Source organism: Citrus clementina, unplaced genomic scaffold (assembly GCF_000493195.1).
Source record: "Citrus clementina cultivar Clemenules unplaced genomic scaffold, Citrus_clementina_v1.0 scaffold_6, whole genome shotgun sequence".
Classification (NCBI taxonomy): domain Eukaryota; kingdom Viridiplantae; phylum Streptophyta; class Magnoliopsida; order Sapindales; family Rutaceae; genus Citrus; species Citrus x clementina.
In genome coordinates, this window is record NW_006262139.1 from 16,104,599 (window position 1) to 16,123,020 (window position 18,422).

At 37.6% G+C, this 18,422-nt stretch overlaps 1 protein-coding gene and 1 pseudogene across 1 annotated transcript; one reads left to right on the forward strand and one right to left on the reverse strand.

Annotated features, from left to right (window-relative positions):
• The first annotated feature begins 850 nt into the window (after window positions 1-850).
• On the forward strand, window positions 851-2,673 carry LOC112097190. The gene is made up of 2 exons (XM_024181641.1): window positions 851-1,024; window positions 1,381-2,673. Exons 1-2 carry the CDS (start codon window positions 1,017-1,019, stop codon window positions 1,868-1,870), a joined length of 498 nt encoding a protein of 165 aa, XP_024037409.1. The 5' UTR covers window positions 851-1,016; the 3' UTR covers window positions 1,871-2,673.
• A 10,518-nt stretch (window positions 2,674-13,191) lies between these two features.
• LOC18039400 lies at window positions 13,192-16,749 on the reverse strand (annotated as a pseudogene).
• Window positions 16,750-18,422: the final 1,673 nt, after the last annotated feature.

Consider the following 18,422-nt stretch of genomic DNA (forward strand, 5'->3'; position numbering starts at 1 on the left):
TCATTTCTTCTGGTTTATTATATTAATCAACAAAAGTACCTGGTATATTGTTATATTAATCAACGAAAGCATATATATATATATACATACACATACATTACAAAATTCACGCTAAACAAGCCCAGTAATGTGCAGCCTAACTCTAATCCTAAATATTAAATTTCCCAAATTCACTGACCATTGCGTCACAGGAACTCGATTCGGTCTTCGGGCCCAATTTCAATTTCCCAAATTCACTCACCATTGCTTCACAAGAACCCACCTCAGACTTGACATCAATGTAAAACGTCACCGTCGGCGGCGGACTGACCGCATACTCCGGGAACATAAACTGCAGCATACCCAGAACACTCGAAGCGTCATTTAACGTGGGGCTGACGCCGTCAACCTCCGCCTTCATGATCTCCCAAACCGAAAATGCCGAGACGTTATCGAAGCCGCCGGACTCTTTGGCCGCTTCAACGAACTTCCGGTGGCAGTTTGGAGTCCAGATGAACGGCCGCTTCGACGTCCGTACGTAAGGCGAGTAACGTCTCGTCCTCCGATCACGAGGATATAATTTGATATTTCCCAGATGAAAAGGATTGATTCTTCTATCCCCTCTCATTGCTCAGCTCAAACCCCAACCCTAACTGTTAAAAATTGATGCTTGGCCTGCTGCTGTCCTCAGTTTGATCTCAAGCTAAAAGTTTGATCTTATTCTATGTGTACACGGTGTCGTTTCGGATGATGACTGAGTTTGCTATACATTTAGTAAATGTAAAAGGTAAATGTATATATGCTTACAAGCCCATACATAATCGTCCCAGCCGCTGCAACACATTAAACGCAGCGTTTTGGTGGTAATAAAATTACGAAAAAAAAAAAAAAAAAAAACCGCAGTGCCGCTCGGAGAATCGTAGTAGCTTTCAAAGAAATGAGAACAAAAACGTGCAGTGGCGGGGGTGGAGTCCCTAAATTCGCTTCACCAAGTCGAGTTTCAACAACTCAGTCGCTTCATTTCTTCAATCACGAACATGAATTGGTATTTTCTCTCTGTTTGCTTCTCGAGAGCTTTTCCTTCTGCTTAGTTAACCATTTTTTTTTTTTGGAACAAAATGGTTGACTGAAGATGCTCGCTTGCAACTGCTCATGCAAATGTGGCTTTTTTTTTTAATGATTTAATACGATCATTTTCTTTCCGTGATTGTTCTCTTTTCTGAGTGTTTGAAAAATGTGTGTGTTTGTGTGTGGTTTTCAAAGATCAGGGGAAGTCTCTAAAGTGATGCATTGCTTCTTGAAAACAAAATATTACTAGATGTATTATATGTTAATTTTAACTTTTAATTATGAAACTTTTGAAGTGACAATTTCTGAGCATTTTAGTTGGATCTTTAAAAGGGATGAAGCAAATGGAGAAACATTAAGCAAAATGAATGGCGATGTGGATGTGTCTTCTGCATATAATGATGATGAGATTGGTATTCACATGGAAAATCATAGTGGTTCAGGCTGGAGTGGAGATTTTATGGATGCTTATTTGTTGGAGGAAGAGCCTTGTATTAAGTGTAATAGACATGATGAGAACCTGTTGGTTTGTAGTCAATCTGGTTGCCCAATTTCTGTACATGAAAACTGCCTGAGCTGTGGAGTCAAATCTGACGATGTGGGAAACATTTACTGTCCCTATTTTTGGTATAAATGTGAATTGATGAGGACAAAGGAGTTGAGGAAGAAGGCTATGGAAACAAAGAAACAATTGGCATGTTTTATTGATCCTAAAAGTTTTAATGGTGATAAAAAGAAGGAGAATTGTAGAACAGATAAAAGGAAAGGAGCTGAATATGTCATCTCTTCATCAAGAGAGAAATTACGGTTATGGTGGTTGTGAGGGTCAAATGGATGAAGTTCAAGTTGAGAATCTAATTGTGGAAGTGGAAGGAAAGCTAGAGAATGCTGGGGACAATGCAAAGACAGCTGATTCCTGTGACAGATTTAAGAGGGCGCTTGAAAATCAGAGTGAACCTCTGGCTGTTCATTCTCATCCTGGGTACAAGATAAATCATAGTCGAGAGAAAACACCTGGGATTGAATCACTGTGAATTATACTAGCAAAGAAAGGGCCAATGAGGAAAATGTATGTGAAATGCATGAGCTTGAACTTTTAGAAGATGGAGAAACGATACCAGTGGAAGATTTAGGACACGTTGATGACAGTGGACATGAGAAGATTGTTGAAGACCAAGTGCAAGAAGAGCCTCACACTGCTTGTTTTGTTGGAGAAGAATATGTTGTGGATATTTTACTTAATTTATCAAAAGGGAATATACCTGACTCAGAAAAATTGAAGGAAGAAAGGCGAGAAGAAGAAGAGAATGTGGACCCCAGAACATTGAGAACTGAAATGTCTGATTCTGATATAGAGCCAATCTCGATGCGCCTGAGGTGTGTTGCTGGAAGTAGTAAGAAGGCACAATCTCAGGGTATTATTTCACCAAAAAAGTGTTGCCCTCGTCAAAAGATGCCAACCCAGAGAAAACAAAATCTCAAAATGTTGACTCATCAAAAAAGTTATCCCCACCAAAAGGTGCTAAACTAGAGAAAATAGCCCAGGCTTGAAATGAGAAATCAACTGCCTCAAAAAGTCTACACAAGTTTCTGGTGAAAAATCGGTGAGCCAGCATGTGCGGTATACTGGAAAGTTTATACTCTCATAAGGTTTCATGTTGGAAAATTTCCAATTTGATTGCAAAATAGGAGTTAGTTGAGGTATTTGTATATGCTTCTTATACTGATTTGGAATTTATTTTTCCATTTCACGTTGCAGCAAAAACTTCCCATTTGCTTCTGAAAAACGTAGGAGATTACATTGGGCAGCTGAAGAAGAAGAAATGCTGAAGGTATGGATTCATGGTCATTGCTACTGTTTGTTTTCAATCCAAATTGCAGTGCTTGTGTTTCCGAATAATGTCCTTCGGTTTTGACATCAACTGCAAATCATGATACTGGTTTCACTTAATGAAATCTTTGAATCCGTATGAAATTGACAATTGATTCAATTTCATTTAACGCATTGTTGAAATTATTCTGTCTCTACTCTCTAACAGGGTTTTCCACCTTTACCTAAAATTGTTTGATTCCTTAAAATCTTTCTTACATTCAATTCGGTAGCTCATTTCTAAAATTTAGAAATTTTGCCTTCACTACTGCTTTAAAATTGAATTATGATATATATATATATATATAATGCATCTCTTATTGTACATTGTTTTCATATTTTTATATGCAAATAAGAGTAGGAGCTAAATTCTAAAAAGCTGAATTGTTGTTGTGATTCAGTCTTGAATTTTCAAGATGGATTAGTGCGTTAGAAAGTATTCAAGATTTAATTTGCTGGCTTGTTGATATCTACTCTTATATCGCAGGAAGGAGTGGAAAAATTTTCAACTAAAGTAAATAAAAATCTTCCTTGGAAGAAAGTTTTGGAATTTGGTTGTCATGTTTTTTATCCTCCTCGTACTCCATCCGATCTCAAGGATAAATGGAGGAAAATCATGGCCAAAGAGTCGTCAGCAATCAGCAGAAGGTAATTTGGTCATGTATGACTCAAGATGCAAACAGTAATATTTTAAAATCCTTAGAAGTTCAAATATGTGCTGTGCTTACAAGTACATTCATAAATGCATCTCACTCTTTCTCTCAGCTATCTGGAAACTATTGCTTCCAAAATAGTTGGGTTGTCTAGGTTGGTCAAAAGAAACTCTAGGATGCAAATTTCTATAATACATTCAGCAAGTTTTATGTTATTTAAACTTTTTTTTGGGTGTTATTTAGACTGCTTCTGCCGTCACTATTTCTGTATACAGCAGCTTGTTTACTAAAGTGTTCCATTTACCCTTGTTTGTGGGATTGAGACCTCAGATTCCCGATATCAGACTATTTGTGTGATTATTCAAGCCATTAGTGTACATACCCAAGATTCTTTTCCATCACCTAGTTGGATGGCTTAATTAAAGGCCTGATGATACTTGTTTTAAAATATTTTGAACAAAGTGGGTCAGTTAGCATGACAAATCTAATTTTCCAAATTGCACCCATAAAGCCGCATCTTTGTGTTTTAATACTCACATAATGAAGCCTTTTTTATAACGTTTAAAGTTTTTTTTTTCCCCTATTGTCTCTGATTATCATCAGCTCATTTTCTCTAAAATTATGTGCAAATTTCTACTACTGTCGTGTGTAAATGCTTACGCAGAGCCTGACCAGCAGTATTTCGTTTCATTTTATAGACATTCCAGCGCTCCTAAAACCATGAAGGAAGGGAAAATAATGTGCAGCAGCAGTTAGATCGTCTTTCGGTATTCGTTGAATTTTTTTGCTAGCAGGCCTAAGGAATGTAAATTGCTGTCTTGCGCATGGCACATGCTGGGTACTAACAAAGAGACACAACAATTTTGGTGGGTTGAGTAGTCTACCGAGGCAAAGATTTGAGTTCACATGGTAGCTCAGGAAAATGAATTTAACAAAAATATTTAGGAAATAAAATGCATTTTCTTTTCTTTGACTTGGATGTTCAAAGTCCGAATTTTGATTTTCTTCCCTCTCTGTATTATTGACTCTCTGTTATGTAAGAAAGTCATCAACCAAAATGATGAAAAAGTCAATTATAAGTTTATTATATATAGTGAGGCATTCCTGCATCCTGATTTCTGCGCGCTGCATTATCTCTTTAACTGTAATCTCTATCTTAGAGATCTGATGTTAGCCATAATCAAATAAAATTTTAAAGTGAGAGAGTCATTTAACTTAATTGTCATATATCTGATCAATTTTGTAGTACAGCAGAATGTTGAGGTGCCACAGAAATGCCTGCGTCTGTGCTTTGATTGCAGCGTGTATAATCTTATCAATGAGTTCATGGCCTCTATTGATAGAAGCAAGAATTCCCGAATTTGGGGCAATTCAAGGTGCAAATCTTTACAGCTTCATTTTTCAGATTCATGTGATTCTGTACGCTTCCATAGCCCTTTTTTTTTTTTTTTGGGTCTTTCAATTTTAATTTCGATTGTGTACACATCCATGGCCTTTTTTTTTTTTCTCTCAATATTAATTTTGTTTGTGTCTTTGGACTCTGAACGACAGGAAGTTTAATCCGTCAGAGTATGACGGAACGTTTAATCCGGCGGAGCCTCAGGCGGATTCCTAATAGGCCGAACTCCCCTGTACGAGATCCTGGGAGTCATCAACATGGTTAAAAACCAGCAAGTGAATGTTATTAAGTCATGAAGTATGTGTTTTCATTTCGACAATGTCTTCTTGCTTCTTCACAATCTCATTTCGGTTCAATTAAACAAATTACAAATAAATGCTTGTTAGTAGCTATTATGCCCCGTCTCTGCCCTCCCCTCACTTTGCAATTTCAACAATTTAAATTTATTGTATCAATTTTAACATATATATAATTAGTAACCTGATCGCTGGCAACGGAGATTTAGGTTTCATAATCAATAAATGCGCTTGGTAAGAAGGACCAAGTATGTATGTCAAGAGTTAACTTTTAGGCATTCACCTAAAATAACTCGAATTCTTCTCTTTAATTCATCTTATTTGATTGCAATACATCGATTAAACATTGAAGGCTGAAAATCAATAGATGGATTGCCGGGAAAGTTTGTAAATTTGGAGCCGGAACTCGAGTAATTATTTGCTTTACAGAGGGCAGGCGGTGATGGAGAAGAAAATTAAACTGGGGCTGGATTGAACTGTCCTACAAGAGCTATATCTTACCTTTTATGTAAGTTAGTCGAGCCCTAACAGATAATTAATTAGGGATGGCAATGGGGAGGGGAGGGGAGGGGAGGGGACCAATCTCCCTATACCCATCCCCGATATTTTGCATATGTCCTTGTCTCCGTCAGAATTGTTTGAGAGAATCCACATCCCCTCCCCGAATAATAACAGGGGATCTCTGAGGGTCCCCGGTCCCCGAATAACTAATAGTCTAATACATTTTTTTATTTTCGATTTTAAATTAATCATATTAAAATAAACTCATACCGCTATTGTAAGCTTGTAACCAACTTTGACAGCACATTAAGGCCTCCAATGTGCTTGGATGAAGTTTGTTATGGTATGGGCTCACAACTCTACCACTAGTGTTAAAAGCTGATTCAGAAGCAACTGTTGTAATTAGAATTGCCAAAATATCTCTAGCAATTCGAGCTAATGTAGGATACCTATTAGCATTTGTCTTCCACCAACTCAAAATACTAAAATCTTCCATCCGAGGTATAACTTTCTCATCCAAATATGAATCTAATTCATCTGCAACAACTGCACAATCTCCATTGTTTACATAATCATCAAAACCTGTCATCCATTTGGTTGCTTTCTTATAAGAATCCTCTGTAGATCTAGTAGAAGAACTACTACCAGTATAATCAAAGCAATAAACAGTTGGTGAAAACTTCAATTAATACTCTTCAACTAATTCCCGGCAAAGGGTGACCACTTTCCCAACATACAACTATTTTGATATTTATTATTTTTAACAATATTTATAATTTTGTTATTTATTTATTAGTAATTTTAAAAATAAAATTAAAATGGGGAAATGGGTAGGGGATGGGAATTCCACCTCATCCCCGTCCCCTCTCCGAATAAAAAATTGGGTAAAAAATTTTCCCCGTCCCCTCCCCGAAAAAAAAATTGGATATAAAATTATCCCCGTACCCTCCCCGAATGGGGAAAATCCCCGAGGGTACCCGTCCCCGTGTGAATTTTTGCCATCCCTATAATTAATGTTATATAGCTGTATCTGCGATTCATATGATCTAAATTAATTTCTATTAATTTAGTCATCCTTTTTTTTTTTCAATTGAACTCTCAAACAAGAAGTTTAATCCATCGGACTGTAACCGGAAGACTTGTGGAAGTGCTGTAGCAAGCGTTGTGTGTGTGTGCGTGTGTGTATAAGCCTTCAGAAAATTAATTTACTGGTCAACAATCTTATGAATTTGATTAAGCCACTAATGGCAGAAAAGCTGAAATCATAGACTTTAGGCTCAGTTCGGTGTTAACTTTATGCGAGAAATTCAAATATTCAACTAACATGAAGAAGCAGGTTCTTATATTTTCTTCATCAAAATTATTTTAAATTTTATGTTAAATGAAAAAATTAAATAAAAATATTGGAGGAAAGTCAAATTCAAGTAAATTAAATTTACTCCCAATGGATTTTAAGTCTGCCTAAGCCACTACAGTGAGCGAAAGGAAAATCCTCTACTTTACAAGTATAATTCAACACTACATTGTAGTTTAAAATACTGCGATTTAGCCTCAACTTTGCATTTTCATAGCATGAATATGAATATGAATATGAATATGTACCATTTAATTAACAAGAATTATTCTTAACTTCAATTCTAAAGGATACATTTTTAACTCCAATTCACAAGAATAATTGAAATTATATGCTGAAAATTGATATCTCCGTGAGCAATGCATGTACAGAGGAGTTGAATTACGGGAGGTCCTGGACCCAAAGCTTTCAAAATGGCCTTTATCTTGGTAAAGTTTATTCTTTACCCCTCAGTTTCATAGTTATCACATATTGCCAGCTGCGTTAACAGAGTTTGTTGTCTCCGTATGCCCCCATCGAATGAAAATTCTGGTTTCACCATACGCAGTCACGAGAATACTCATCAGATTTGAAAGAGCCACTACTTACTAGTATGTATGCGTTGATGGAATGAGATTTGTTGTTTCCATAATATTATAACTTGTAAAAAAGGAACCGCAGAGCATGCATATTATATGGTAAAATTAATAAAAGGTTTATTAAAACATGTTTATTGTCATAAAACAGAAACATTGCGTTTAAATGGAGCTTGTACCGGGACTTTGAATGAATGCAACATGTAAGTCAAGAACGTGAAAGGACACTAATCTCTGTCATGAAGTATATGCTTTCATTTCGACCTTGTCTTCATGCTTCTTCACAATCTCATATTGGTTCAATTGAACAAATTACAAATAAATGCTTGTTACAGCTATTATTATGCTCCATCTCTGACCAACCCCCACCTTGCAATTTCTACCATTTTAATTCATTTTATCATGAAAGAATGTGTGGGATCATGCATGTGTTTTCTTCTTGGTGGGTCTATGCCGTGTGACTTGGTGAGGATATTCAAAACGCTATTCATTCAACTTGAACTTTGTTTCTTTTTGTCTAGGATTTCTCTTTCAGATTACTGAAGGAGACAGACATAAAGAAAAGAAAAAAAAAAGCTGCGGAAAAAATGATGAGTTTGGGATTAATGCTGGGAAAGGACTCACGCAAGCATTGTAAATTAAGCGGAAATAAAATTATTTTCTTTTTTGTATGATTAAAATAGGATGTGTACCATAAATAAATAAATAGAAAATAAACTAACACAATTCAAAGTAATAAGGCAACCACAAGAAATACAAAATTTTACGTGGAAAACCCAAAACGAAAAAAACCATAAAACTGTGGTCCGATATAATCTTTCATTATATTAGTAGGATTACAGCACAAATTCTTTTCTAAATAATACTAGAGGCTAACAACATTAAGAATCTCAATATTCTTCACTTACAATAACAGTATAATAATTGTCTCTTTAAAAATTGGGTATCTTAAATACCAGTCAATGATAGAATAAAACAAAAATCAAGATTAGTAGGATTGAGAGGGCGATACCAGAAACTTACCCATAAAATTTGAGAGAAAATAGAGTTAATTTCGCCTTCCGATCGTCCAATCAAAGTTTGAAACCCAAGCTCTCAAATTTAATAGTGTCACTGTTCTCTCTTCTCTCTCTCGTCTTTTTCTTCTCCACAAAAAGTTGATGCTGCCTCCACTTATTCTTCTTTATATATCCACGTTTTCTAAATCTAAATTCCAAAACTTAGTAATAATTACAAACCAAGCAAACTTATTTGGACTTCGGGCATTTAGGTCTAATAAAATGAGATGGACCCTACAAATGCAAGAAATTTCCTAGAAGTTGTGTTAATTTGTTATATCTTCCACAATGCAAGTTGATTGAATGCAACTTGCATATGTCAATAGCATGAAAAAGCTAAAATCTTACGATTTATTAATGAGTGTCACAATTAAAGGAGAACTGTTGAGTGAATGAAAGAACCACAATGACCATTTTTTAAAATTCTCTAATATACTGCGTAATTTATCTTATCAACCCCTCTTTCTAATTAATTCATTTATTTTTTAAATTTATAAAAAAAATTTGAAATTATCCTTTTTATAAATTTAAAAAATAATTAACAATAAATGTATTTTTGCCCTCTCTCATCTGCTCTCTTAGTATCATAACTGGACCTACTCTATCACCATTACCAGCATGTATCTTACACAGACGATGATAAAGAATCACATTAAAATTTTGGACTTCTAGATATTATAAAGGCTTACAAAACATGTAAAGAACGGTGGAATAATGCAGGATAGAGGACAGCCCCACGAAGAACTTCAAAATTGCCCAAGGTCCGAAATACGATACCAAATAAATAATTTCCAGACATGAAAAGGAAATTAGCTAGAAAACAAGCTTCCAAAATATCATAGTTTCATGAACACCAATCAAGAAGAAAGTAAGAATATGCCAAAGCAAGAGACAATTCTCCATCTTTAGAAAGTTGCCAAACAATAAAATCCATTGCAGGTTCTATGGACAAAACTATATCCTTGGTTTCATTTGCACAGTCTGGGAATGCATTAGCAAAAGAAGTAGGAAGTTAGGAATAGAACTTTTATCGTTGACAACCGGAGAGAAGAGAAAGAGTGCAGAGATAAAAGAAACAAATAAAAATAATATTTACTTTAATTAATTTTTAATTTGTTAATAAGGGTATTTATTTCTAAAAATATATGAGACAAATTGAAAAATGTGAGCTAGTGAAATAATATTACCTCTCTTGGTTTTATCCTTGTAGGCCCAAGGTAGGCTTTTGGGCTTGTTTAAAGAAACTCTGAGTTAGCATAATTTAATCATTAAAATCTGTCTTTTTTCTATAAAAACTCATAAACCTAACTCATATCTAAAAGCCAACTTAAGAGTTGAGGGTTGTCTCAATCTTACATCATTAATCCACTAACTGACGTCGGATAATATCCTCAACATTTTCAACTAGATATCCATTATAAAAAGATCGAATTGCTTGCCCTTCAAAAAGTGTATTGTTTTACATCACAATTATTAGAGGCATTCTAATAGGTTATCAAATATTAGAAAAACCATTGATTTTGCTAAATAAGAGGGGGATCTTGTTCAATTTTTCCTTTCTTGTAAGTATAATGCTCTAGTTTCAGATTTTTCTCTTAGAATTTAGGTATTTGCATTTTTCTATGTCATCTTAATAATTTACAAAGTAACTCACATTTTTCTTTTAGAATTTAGTTTGCAGCGTCTATGTTTGGGGAATAACTCATTTGAAGGGACAATTCCTATATCTTTATAAAGTTTAAGAGGCTTGGTAGAAATAGATCTCTCATGCTATAGCTTGTTTGGCAAGGTTCCTCAAATTTTCAGCAAGCTTTTATCTCTCAGGCATGTTAATCTCTCTTACACTGATCTGGATAGTGTAATATCCAACGAACAAATTTTTGCAAATGCAAGTGCAATTTCTCTTCTTGGAAATTATAAGCTCCGTGGTGGTAGTCAAGAATTGCACTTACCTGAATGTTCCAAGATTTCCCTAAAAATAGTAAACCTAGTCATTGATACTGAATTCTGGTCGAGTTGCGCAATGACCAGAAAGTCACGCCAACACTTGAATTTATAGTTGCTACAGAGACAATTCTATACTACTGTTTTACTAAACCTGCGACCTCAAACACCTCCCTCGAGAATACCTGTACTCACAACAACCAGTTAGAGGGCCGCCAGATGTTTTTCCAGCAAAAATCTTCCGACACTCAAATCAATAATCGTGCCTAACTAAGAAAACTTTTACCACAAACAGTCGTGACTCAATTACAACTAATTTGGGTGAAAATCTTTTAATTCAGAAAGAAAAAGTTAAGATGGAAATAAAACACAGGATTATTTAACTAGAGTGAGCATATAGAAGTCTCGTAAGAAATTGTCCCACCCATTTGCCTTCGTCCCTTGTAGCTTTTATACCCAAACGTAATCTTCGGCTTCCTTCCCACGATTATTATTGGTCTAGTAGCACTATCATGGATGAAAGGACACCATAAAATTAAGTGGGTTTCATGCCCCGAACTCTCTAGAACCCACGTGCCGGTAACTGCCATTGACTAAGTCTTTAATCAAGCTCGATCTTGTTCTCTCCTCACACTACCTCAAACCTGCTGTAATCACGCGACCAAACTCACACCCCATCAGGTATATGACTTTCCTCGAGGCAGACTCATGTCGAGGAGATCTCATCTTGATCGAGCACCACTGGTCATAATATTTCTCACCCTAAACACCAGTAACTATATCATTATTGTTGTAATTATTTTATCGAGTTCTTTGATCATTTATCGTATATTACAAGCCTCAAGAAATCGTAGAATCAACGAACAACTTCTCTGAAGAAAAATTGATTGGTTCTGGAAGTTTCGGTTCAGTATACGAAGAACTCTTGGAGATGGAATAGTTGTTGCGATTTAAGGTACTAAAACTTCAACAGCAAGGAACTTTAAAGAGCTTTTCAACGGATGCCATGCTTAGAGAAGTTTACGACGCCGTAACATCCTCAGGATCACAACTGCTTGCTCAAGTGTTGATTATAAAGGGAATGACTTCAAAGCTTTAGTTTTTGAGTTAATGGAAATCTCGACCGGTGGCTGCATCCAAGTATTGATGAGTATTGTCATTTGAAGAAATTGAGCCTTATATAGAGACTGAATATAGCGATAGATGTAGCATCAGCACTGGATTATCTCCACAACCGTTATGACACACCAATTGCACGTTGCGATCTAAAGCCAAGCAATGTACTCTTTGATGAAGATATGATAGCTCATGTTGGTGGCTTTGGATTGGCAAATTCCTCTTTGAAGCATCAGAAAATCCTCCAAAAATCAATCTGTATCTATTGGGCTCGGGGTTCCATTGGTTACATTCCTCCAGGTATTATTGTCAACTTAGTTATTCAGATTCTCAATCATGCTTTGTTTACATATCAATCATCTTCCGAATAAATTCAACTAAAACGTACATAGCATGCACATCTGTCCTTAAATTCAAAACCTAACGAACAAATTTTACAAATTACGGAGTACATGAGTCGCCGGATTTCCATACTCAGAGATATATACAGCTACGGCATAGTTTTGCTGGAGACGTTTACAGGAAAAAGACCGACAGATGACATGTTTAATGATGATTTTAGAATACACGTGTTCTGTGTTAATGGCAATACCCGGCCGTGTTATGGACATTCTTGATCCGTCAATGCCCTTATATGAATAAAATGATGAGGAACAAATTGAAGAAGGCATAAAAGAGAAAGCAGTGATGATTGACATTCGCCATTAAGTTAAAGGTAATTAGAAGAATGCTTTGTTTTAGCATTGAGAATTGGCCTCACGTGTTCCACAACTTCTCCAAGAGAGTGGATGGCTATGAACATTGTTGTTAACAATCTATGGGCAATTATCTTTTCTGAAGTTCAAAAAGAGGATTGCATGAGGAGTGAGATAAGTGACAAATCTACAAGGTTATATCCTCTTTAAGACATCTGTAATTTCAAAATAAAGATAAATTCCTGGCTTATTGCTGCAACTTATGTTCATGAAACATAGTTATTTTCCATTCTTATATGGACATAACTTTTATTTTTCCTGCTGCTGGAGTTGGGCTTTATCTAATACCACATCTAAGAAGGGTGCTTTTGACTGTTTGCAGATTATTCACAACATCGCTGGTGTCCATTCGCTCTTGGGGGGATTTTATTGAGCAAACAACTCTAATTTTTAGGATTGTTATCAAACTCTCTTGTATTTGTCCCTTTTTTATGTTTTCTTCAGCTGTTTTTTCTCCTTCTTCTTCCCCTCCAGCAACAAATAGTGGGTCTAAGACTTCTGATATTTGATCAGGCATTGCCATTTTAACAAAATTGTGAAGACCCAATCCTTCTGTAAACATGTCACTGGTGGATCTTTTCCCCGTAAAAATCTCCAGCAAGAGTTTCCCATAGCTATATACATCACCATTTGTTGAGAACTGATTTCCCATGCCATATTCTGCAACATTCAAATTGTTTATTGTTAGAAACAGCTGTATATTACAGTTTAAGCATAATCACTTCTTGTGCTTCAGCTAATTTTAGAAACAAAAATAAATTGTGTGATTAACAATTTGGTTTTGCTTCTAAATTGATATGATTTTATTCTTCTGCCATCGACACTTAAAAAGAAAAAGAAGTTATATTAGCTGGTGCAGCATACCCTATAGTTCCTTTCAATCCAACTGAGCTACTTTGATTCGAACGCATGGCTTAGCGAATAAACCTTGTTAATCCAAAATCACCCACATGTGTAGTCATGTCATTGTCGAGAAGAATATTGCTTGGCTTTGAATCACAATGAACAATTGGCTTTTCGCTGTGGTGATGAAGATATTTCAAAGCAGAAGCCACATCAATGGCAATGCTCAATCTCGTACAAGGCTTAAAATCCTGGAGTTGTCATTCAGGTCATCTGTATTTGATTTTGGGTGTAGCCAGCTCTCTAATTAAACTTCCATTAGGCATGAACTCATAGACTAAAGCTTTGAAATCGCTGCCTTGAAAGTCACAACTTGAACATGCAGTTATGATTTTGACAAGATTACGATGCTTAATGTTTCTTAAGGCTTCACATTCAGCCATGAAGCTCTTTAAAGCTCCACTGATGTAAAAACAATACCTTCACAGCAACAACTGTTTGATCTGGATCAAGTATTCCTTTGTAGACTGAGCCAAAGCTTCCAGCACCAATTATGTTGGCAGAAGAAAATCCACCCGTAGCTTTCAGCAGACTTTCATAGGAGATATTTAGAAGTAAATCCTTCCTTGACGAAGGCCGGGAACCAGTCAATGTTCTTTTCTTTCTCAATCTGTTAATAACTAATAGAGACATGACCAGAACTAACCCCACCAGTCCAGAAAGAAGTAGAATCATAAACTTGAGTCCTTTGGACATCTTTTTTTTTTCTTTGACTGACTGAAAGCACCTGAAGGCAATTTTAGTTGTGCTACACCACGACAGGGCTCAGCATTACTAGTTACCGATATCACAGGGATTCTTCATGATCAATTATACAATGATTCTTAATATTATATAAAATAATGAATATTTTAATATATGATATTAAGTTTTATTAAATCATGTGTGTTGAAGTATTTTTTAAGTTGCAAGCAATCTTACCAATGAGTTTATTAATATAATTATGACATTTACTTAAATATATGTACTTAGTTGTGTTATTTATTAGTGTTATATCATATATAAATTTTACAATTGCAACTAATTTATTTGATTTGGGTTAAATAACCTACTTGATATTATATTTTCTAATTAATGGTAATTGATTTTGGAAATTTTATTTAAAAAAGATTGTCACATTACAAATTTAAAGGAGGGTTGAAAAGTAATTTTAAATAAAATATGTCATTTAAGTAAAATTACTTCAAACTCTAAGGATGGTCATAATTATTTTACAAAAATTCTTCACTCCATTAAATGGTGAACAAATTGTTTATCATTATTTTTAAATTATTTTTTCATTTAGTACAAATATTATATATCATTGATTAAATTTAATGGTATACATTTAAAACATTATTACTGATGTAAAAAAATTACAGCATTATAGAAAAATCTTTTTTTTTTAATTTCTTTTACATTATTTGATTTCTTCTATTTCTTTCTTCTTTCATGTTTGAGTTACTACGTATGTTTTCAAGGGAGAATAACACTTAATATTTGGTCTTACGTAATTTTTGTACCACTTGGTTATTTATAAATTTTAATTTCTTCTTTTGTCAATTGTGTTAAATGGTTAATGAAAAAAAAATATTTTTTTTTATTCGGTAAACCATGACAAATCGAGTAAGCCTTTATTGATTAAAGAAAGAGTACGAGGAATAAGATGAGAAATGAGTCTTACTCCTCAAATACAAGCTAAGTAAATTCCAATAAAAAGCAATCATAAAAAAGAAACTAAATTGAAAGAAGGATCATGCAAAAACAAGTCAAAGCTAACAAATCCTCAACACAACACAAATCAATTAAAATTGACCTCGCAAATCAACCGTCAGCAAAATAAAGAAAGAACAACTCTTATGAAATATGACATTTTAACATATGCATTGACATAAAATAAAAATATAATGAAAAAAGTCACATTTACATTTCAAAATGTTCTTTTTTTTATTAATATTTTAAAGCGAAGGATTATGGGCAAAAAAATTCATGAAGCTTGGACAGGAAGTGCTTCATTTGAAAGATAGTGTTTAATTCAAAGCAAGCATATTTATTAAGATAAATAATTACAACACGCCTTATAAATTTATCAGAATTTCTATAGTGGAAATTATGCACAAAACCAGAGATTTTAGACATAGTACATGGATTTATCATTAATCAAACGTGTAAGTAGACAGGAAGCCATGAACAGTTGGATGGGTCTTCGACTACCTCTGCCGCCACCGCAGCCTCCACCACCACCATCGACGCCGCCGCCACCTCCACAGCCGCAACAACCTACCGCATGTCCGGCAGCCTCTACGGCCGGTCCCATGTCAATCTCAACTTGGCGTTTTTCTTTTTCGTCATTCTTCTTCTCCTTGAGGGGGAGGAGGATCCACGCATGCAAAAGCTATCATTGATAGTGTTTAGGAGAAATACGTCGACGAGACCAGGCATGGTGAGCGGATATCTGATGGCAGAGTTCTGCGAACCGGTATGTCCCGTAAAAGCCTGGTGCGCGGGGGAACAGGAACAGAAATATCCTGCTCACCCACGAGCACGTCATCCACGAGGCCAATTTCCTGTAAGAGGCATAAGGCCATTCCGGCTAGAGGTCGAGAGGCGAGGAGACCCGGTCGACGGCAGTCGGCAAGACGGGCTCCCCAGCCCGAGAATCTAGGTACGACAGCCACACTTTTCCCAGAACCGTGGCGTAACACGCAAGATCTCACAGAACCACGACAGCCACGCTTTCCCCAGAACCGTGGCGTAACACGCAAGATCTCACAGAACCACGACAGCCACGCTTTCCCCAGAACCGTGGCGTAACACGCAAGATTCCGCGTTTGCCCATAACGCAGCAGTCAGAGTCCCATACTGTCTGGGAAAAAGCGGAAGACTGGGATTCAGGGGAAGCCTATAAAAAGGTAGCCAACGAAGGTAAAAGGGTTAGCATTTTTGAGATTAAAAAAGAAATTCAAAAGAAGAGAAAACCACGAAAAAGCCATAAGATCTGTGGCGAGCGTTCCCGGAACCTTCATATCTGACTTGAGCGTCGGAGGGTTTGCGCCGGGAAAACAACCGGCGTACTCTGACTTGTCTGTGTGCACAGGAACCTCTGGAGAAGAAGCCTCACGAGAAGACCTTCTGGTCGTGAAGAAGTTGATCGGGCAGAAATCCTGGTCGTAGAACGAGGAGAACCGGAATCCCGCATCAACAATTCCAACCCCAGTGGTTCGAGTGACAGTTGATAACACAAACGTTGGTGACAGAATCTGGTCGGTCCAAGGGCGAGCAGATTTCCGCATCAACATTTTGGCGCCGTCTGTGGGGAACAGAACAAAAAGCTTCTGTTGATAGCAAGGAGAGGGGTGAAGCAAGTGAAAAGCGATGGAGACAGGAGGAAGTAGTGCACAAGGGGGTGATAGGAGGCTTAACGATTCCGTGACGCTGAGGGAGATAGTCAGTGAGGCACGGGAAAAAGTCATGTTCGACCGGATGGAACGGATGGAAAAGCAGATGGAAACCTTGACAACCATCCTGCATGAGCTGCGGAGCGAGCGAGGGGTAACCCAAGAGGGAAGGGTGAGAGGCGGTGGAGTGGCACCAGGTCCCGATAGTGCGGGGAGAAGTCAAACCACCGGGAGATTCGGTGGTGAGAGGGGTAACGTACCTCTGCGGGGAGAATTTCATAGAGAACGAGAGCAGTCCCCGGCAAGACAGACTAGTGACGAGGACGACGGGGTGGTGAATGCAGAGGAAACAGAGTTGAGGCAACACGTGCATGATGTAGAGCAAGAGCGGGATCAAGTTGCAGCACGTGACCTTGGTCGTGCAGTGCAGCTGGAGGAGGAAGTGCGCAGACTAGCGCAGATAATTGACGACATGCAAGGAAGGAACAGAGCCCCTGGTTGGAGGATAATGCTGGACGGAGAATCACCGCTCGCAGCAGAGATCATGAGGGCAGTTATTCCGAGAGATTTCCGCCTCCCAGACCTCAGATACTCGGGAAGAACTGATCCGCTGCTGCACATAGAGCGCTTCAATGACATAATCGGGGTACAAGGATTATCTCGATCCCAAAGGTGCAGGGTGTTCCCACTCTCCCTTGAGGGACGTGCACGAGAATGGTACAGGAAACTTCCTCGGGGCAGCATTAAAACCTTCGAGCAGATGTGCCAGGAATTCGCGGAGCAGTTTAGTGGGGCAATGGCACCGGAGGATGACATGATGGAGCTGAAAAGCATGAAACAGGGGGAGCAAGAAACCCTTCGGGAATTCATCAAGAGGTTTCATCGGGCTGTCCTCGACTTGGGGGCCTTCAACCACCCTCAGGCGTTAAGGGGATTGAAGGAAGGGGTGAAGATAGGGAGGCTGTGGTACAATCTGAGAAGCCCAGCGATTCAAACGTATGCAGCCGCATACGAACAGGCTAAGAGAGACATCGAGATTGAAGAGGAGAAGGCTGCACGGATTAAGACAGATCAGTTAGAAGGGTTGGGGAGGAAAGAGAAGAAAGCCTTACCGGGGAATGGGCCGATCAGGAGGAGGGACCACCAGGCCTCCGGTGGTGGAACAGGAGGTCGGGTGACTGCTTACCAGCCTCATCAGAGGCCACCACAGTATCAGCGCAGCAGGGCGCAACCTCCTCGTTCCCCAGCTAGGGAGCCTTGGAGAAGGCATGAGTCGGCATCTGGTGGTCTTCCCCACGATAGCAGAGCGAGTAGACCAGAAGTACTTCCACCGCCCCCAACTCAGAGCGGGACAAACAAAGAAAGAGCAGTGCACCTGATCGACCAGAACCCGGACTATGGACGGTACACTTCCTTGAAGATGTACCTGGATGAGGTGTACGAGGCCATAAATGATCGAGGGCTGCTGCACCCCCTACACCAATAACGAAGCTACCCAACAGGAGGGATAGAGGACGTTATTGTAAGTTCCATGGCACTCATGGCCACACCACAACAGAGTGTAGAGATCTCAA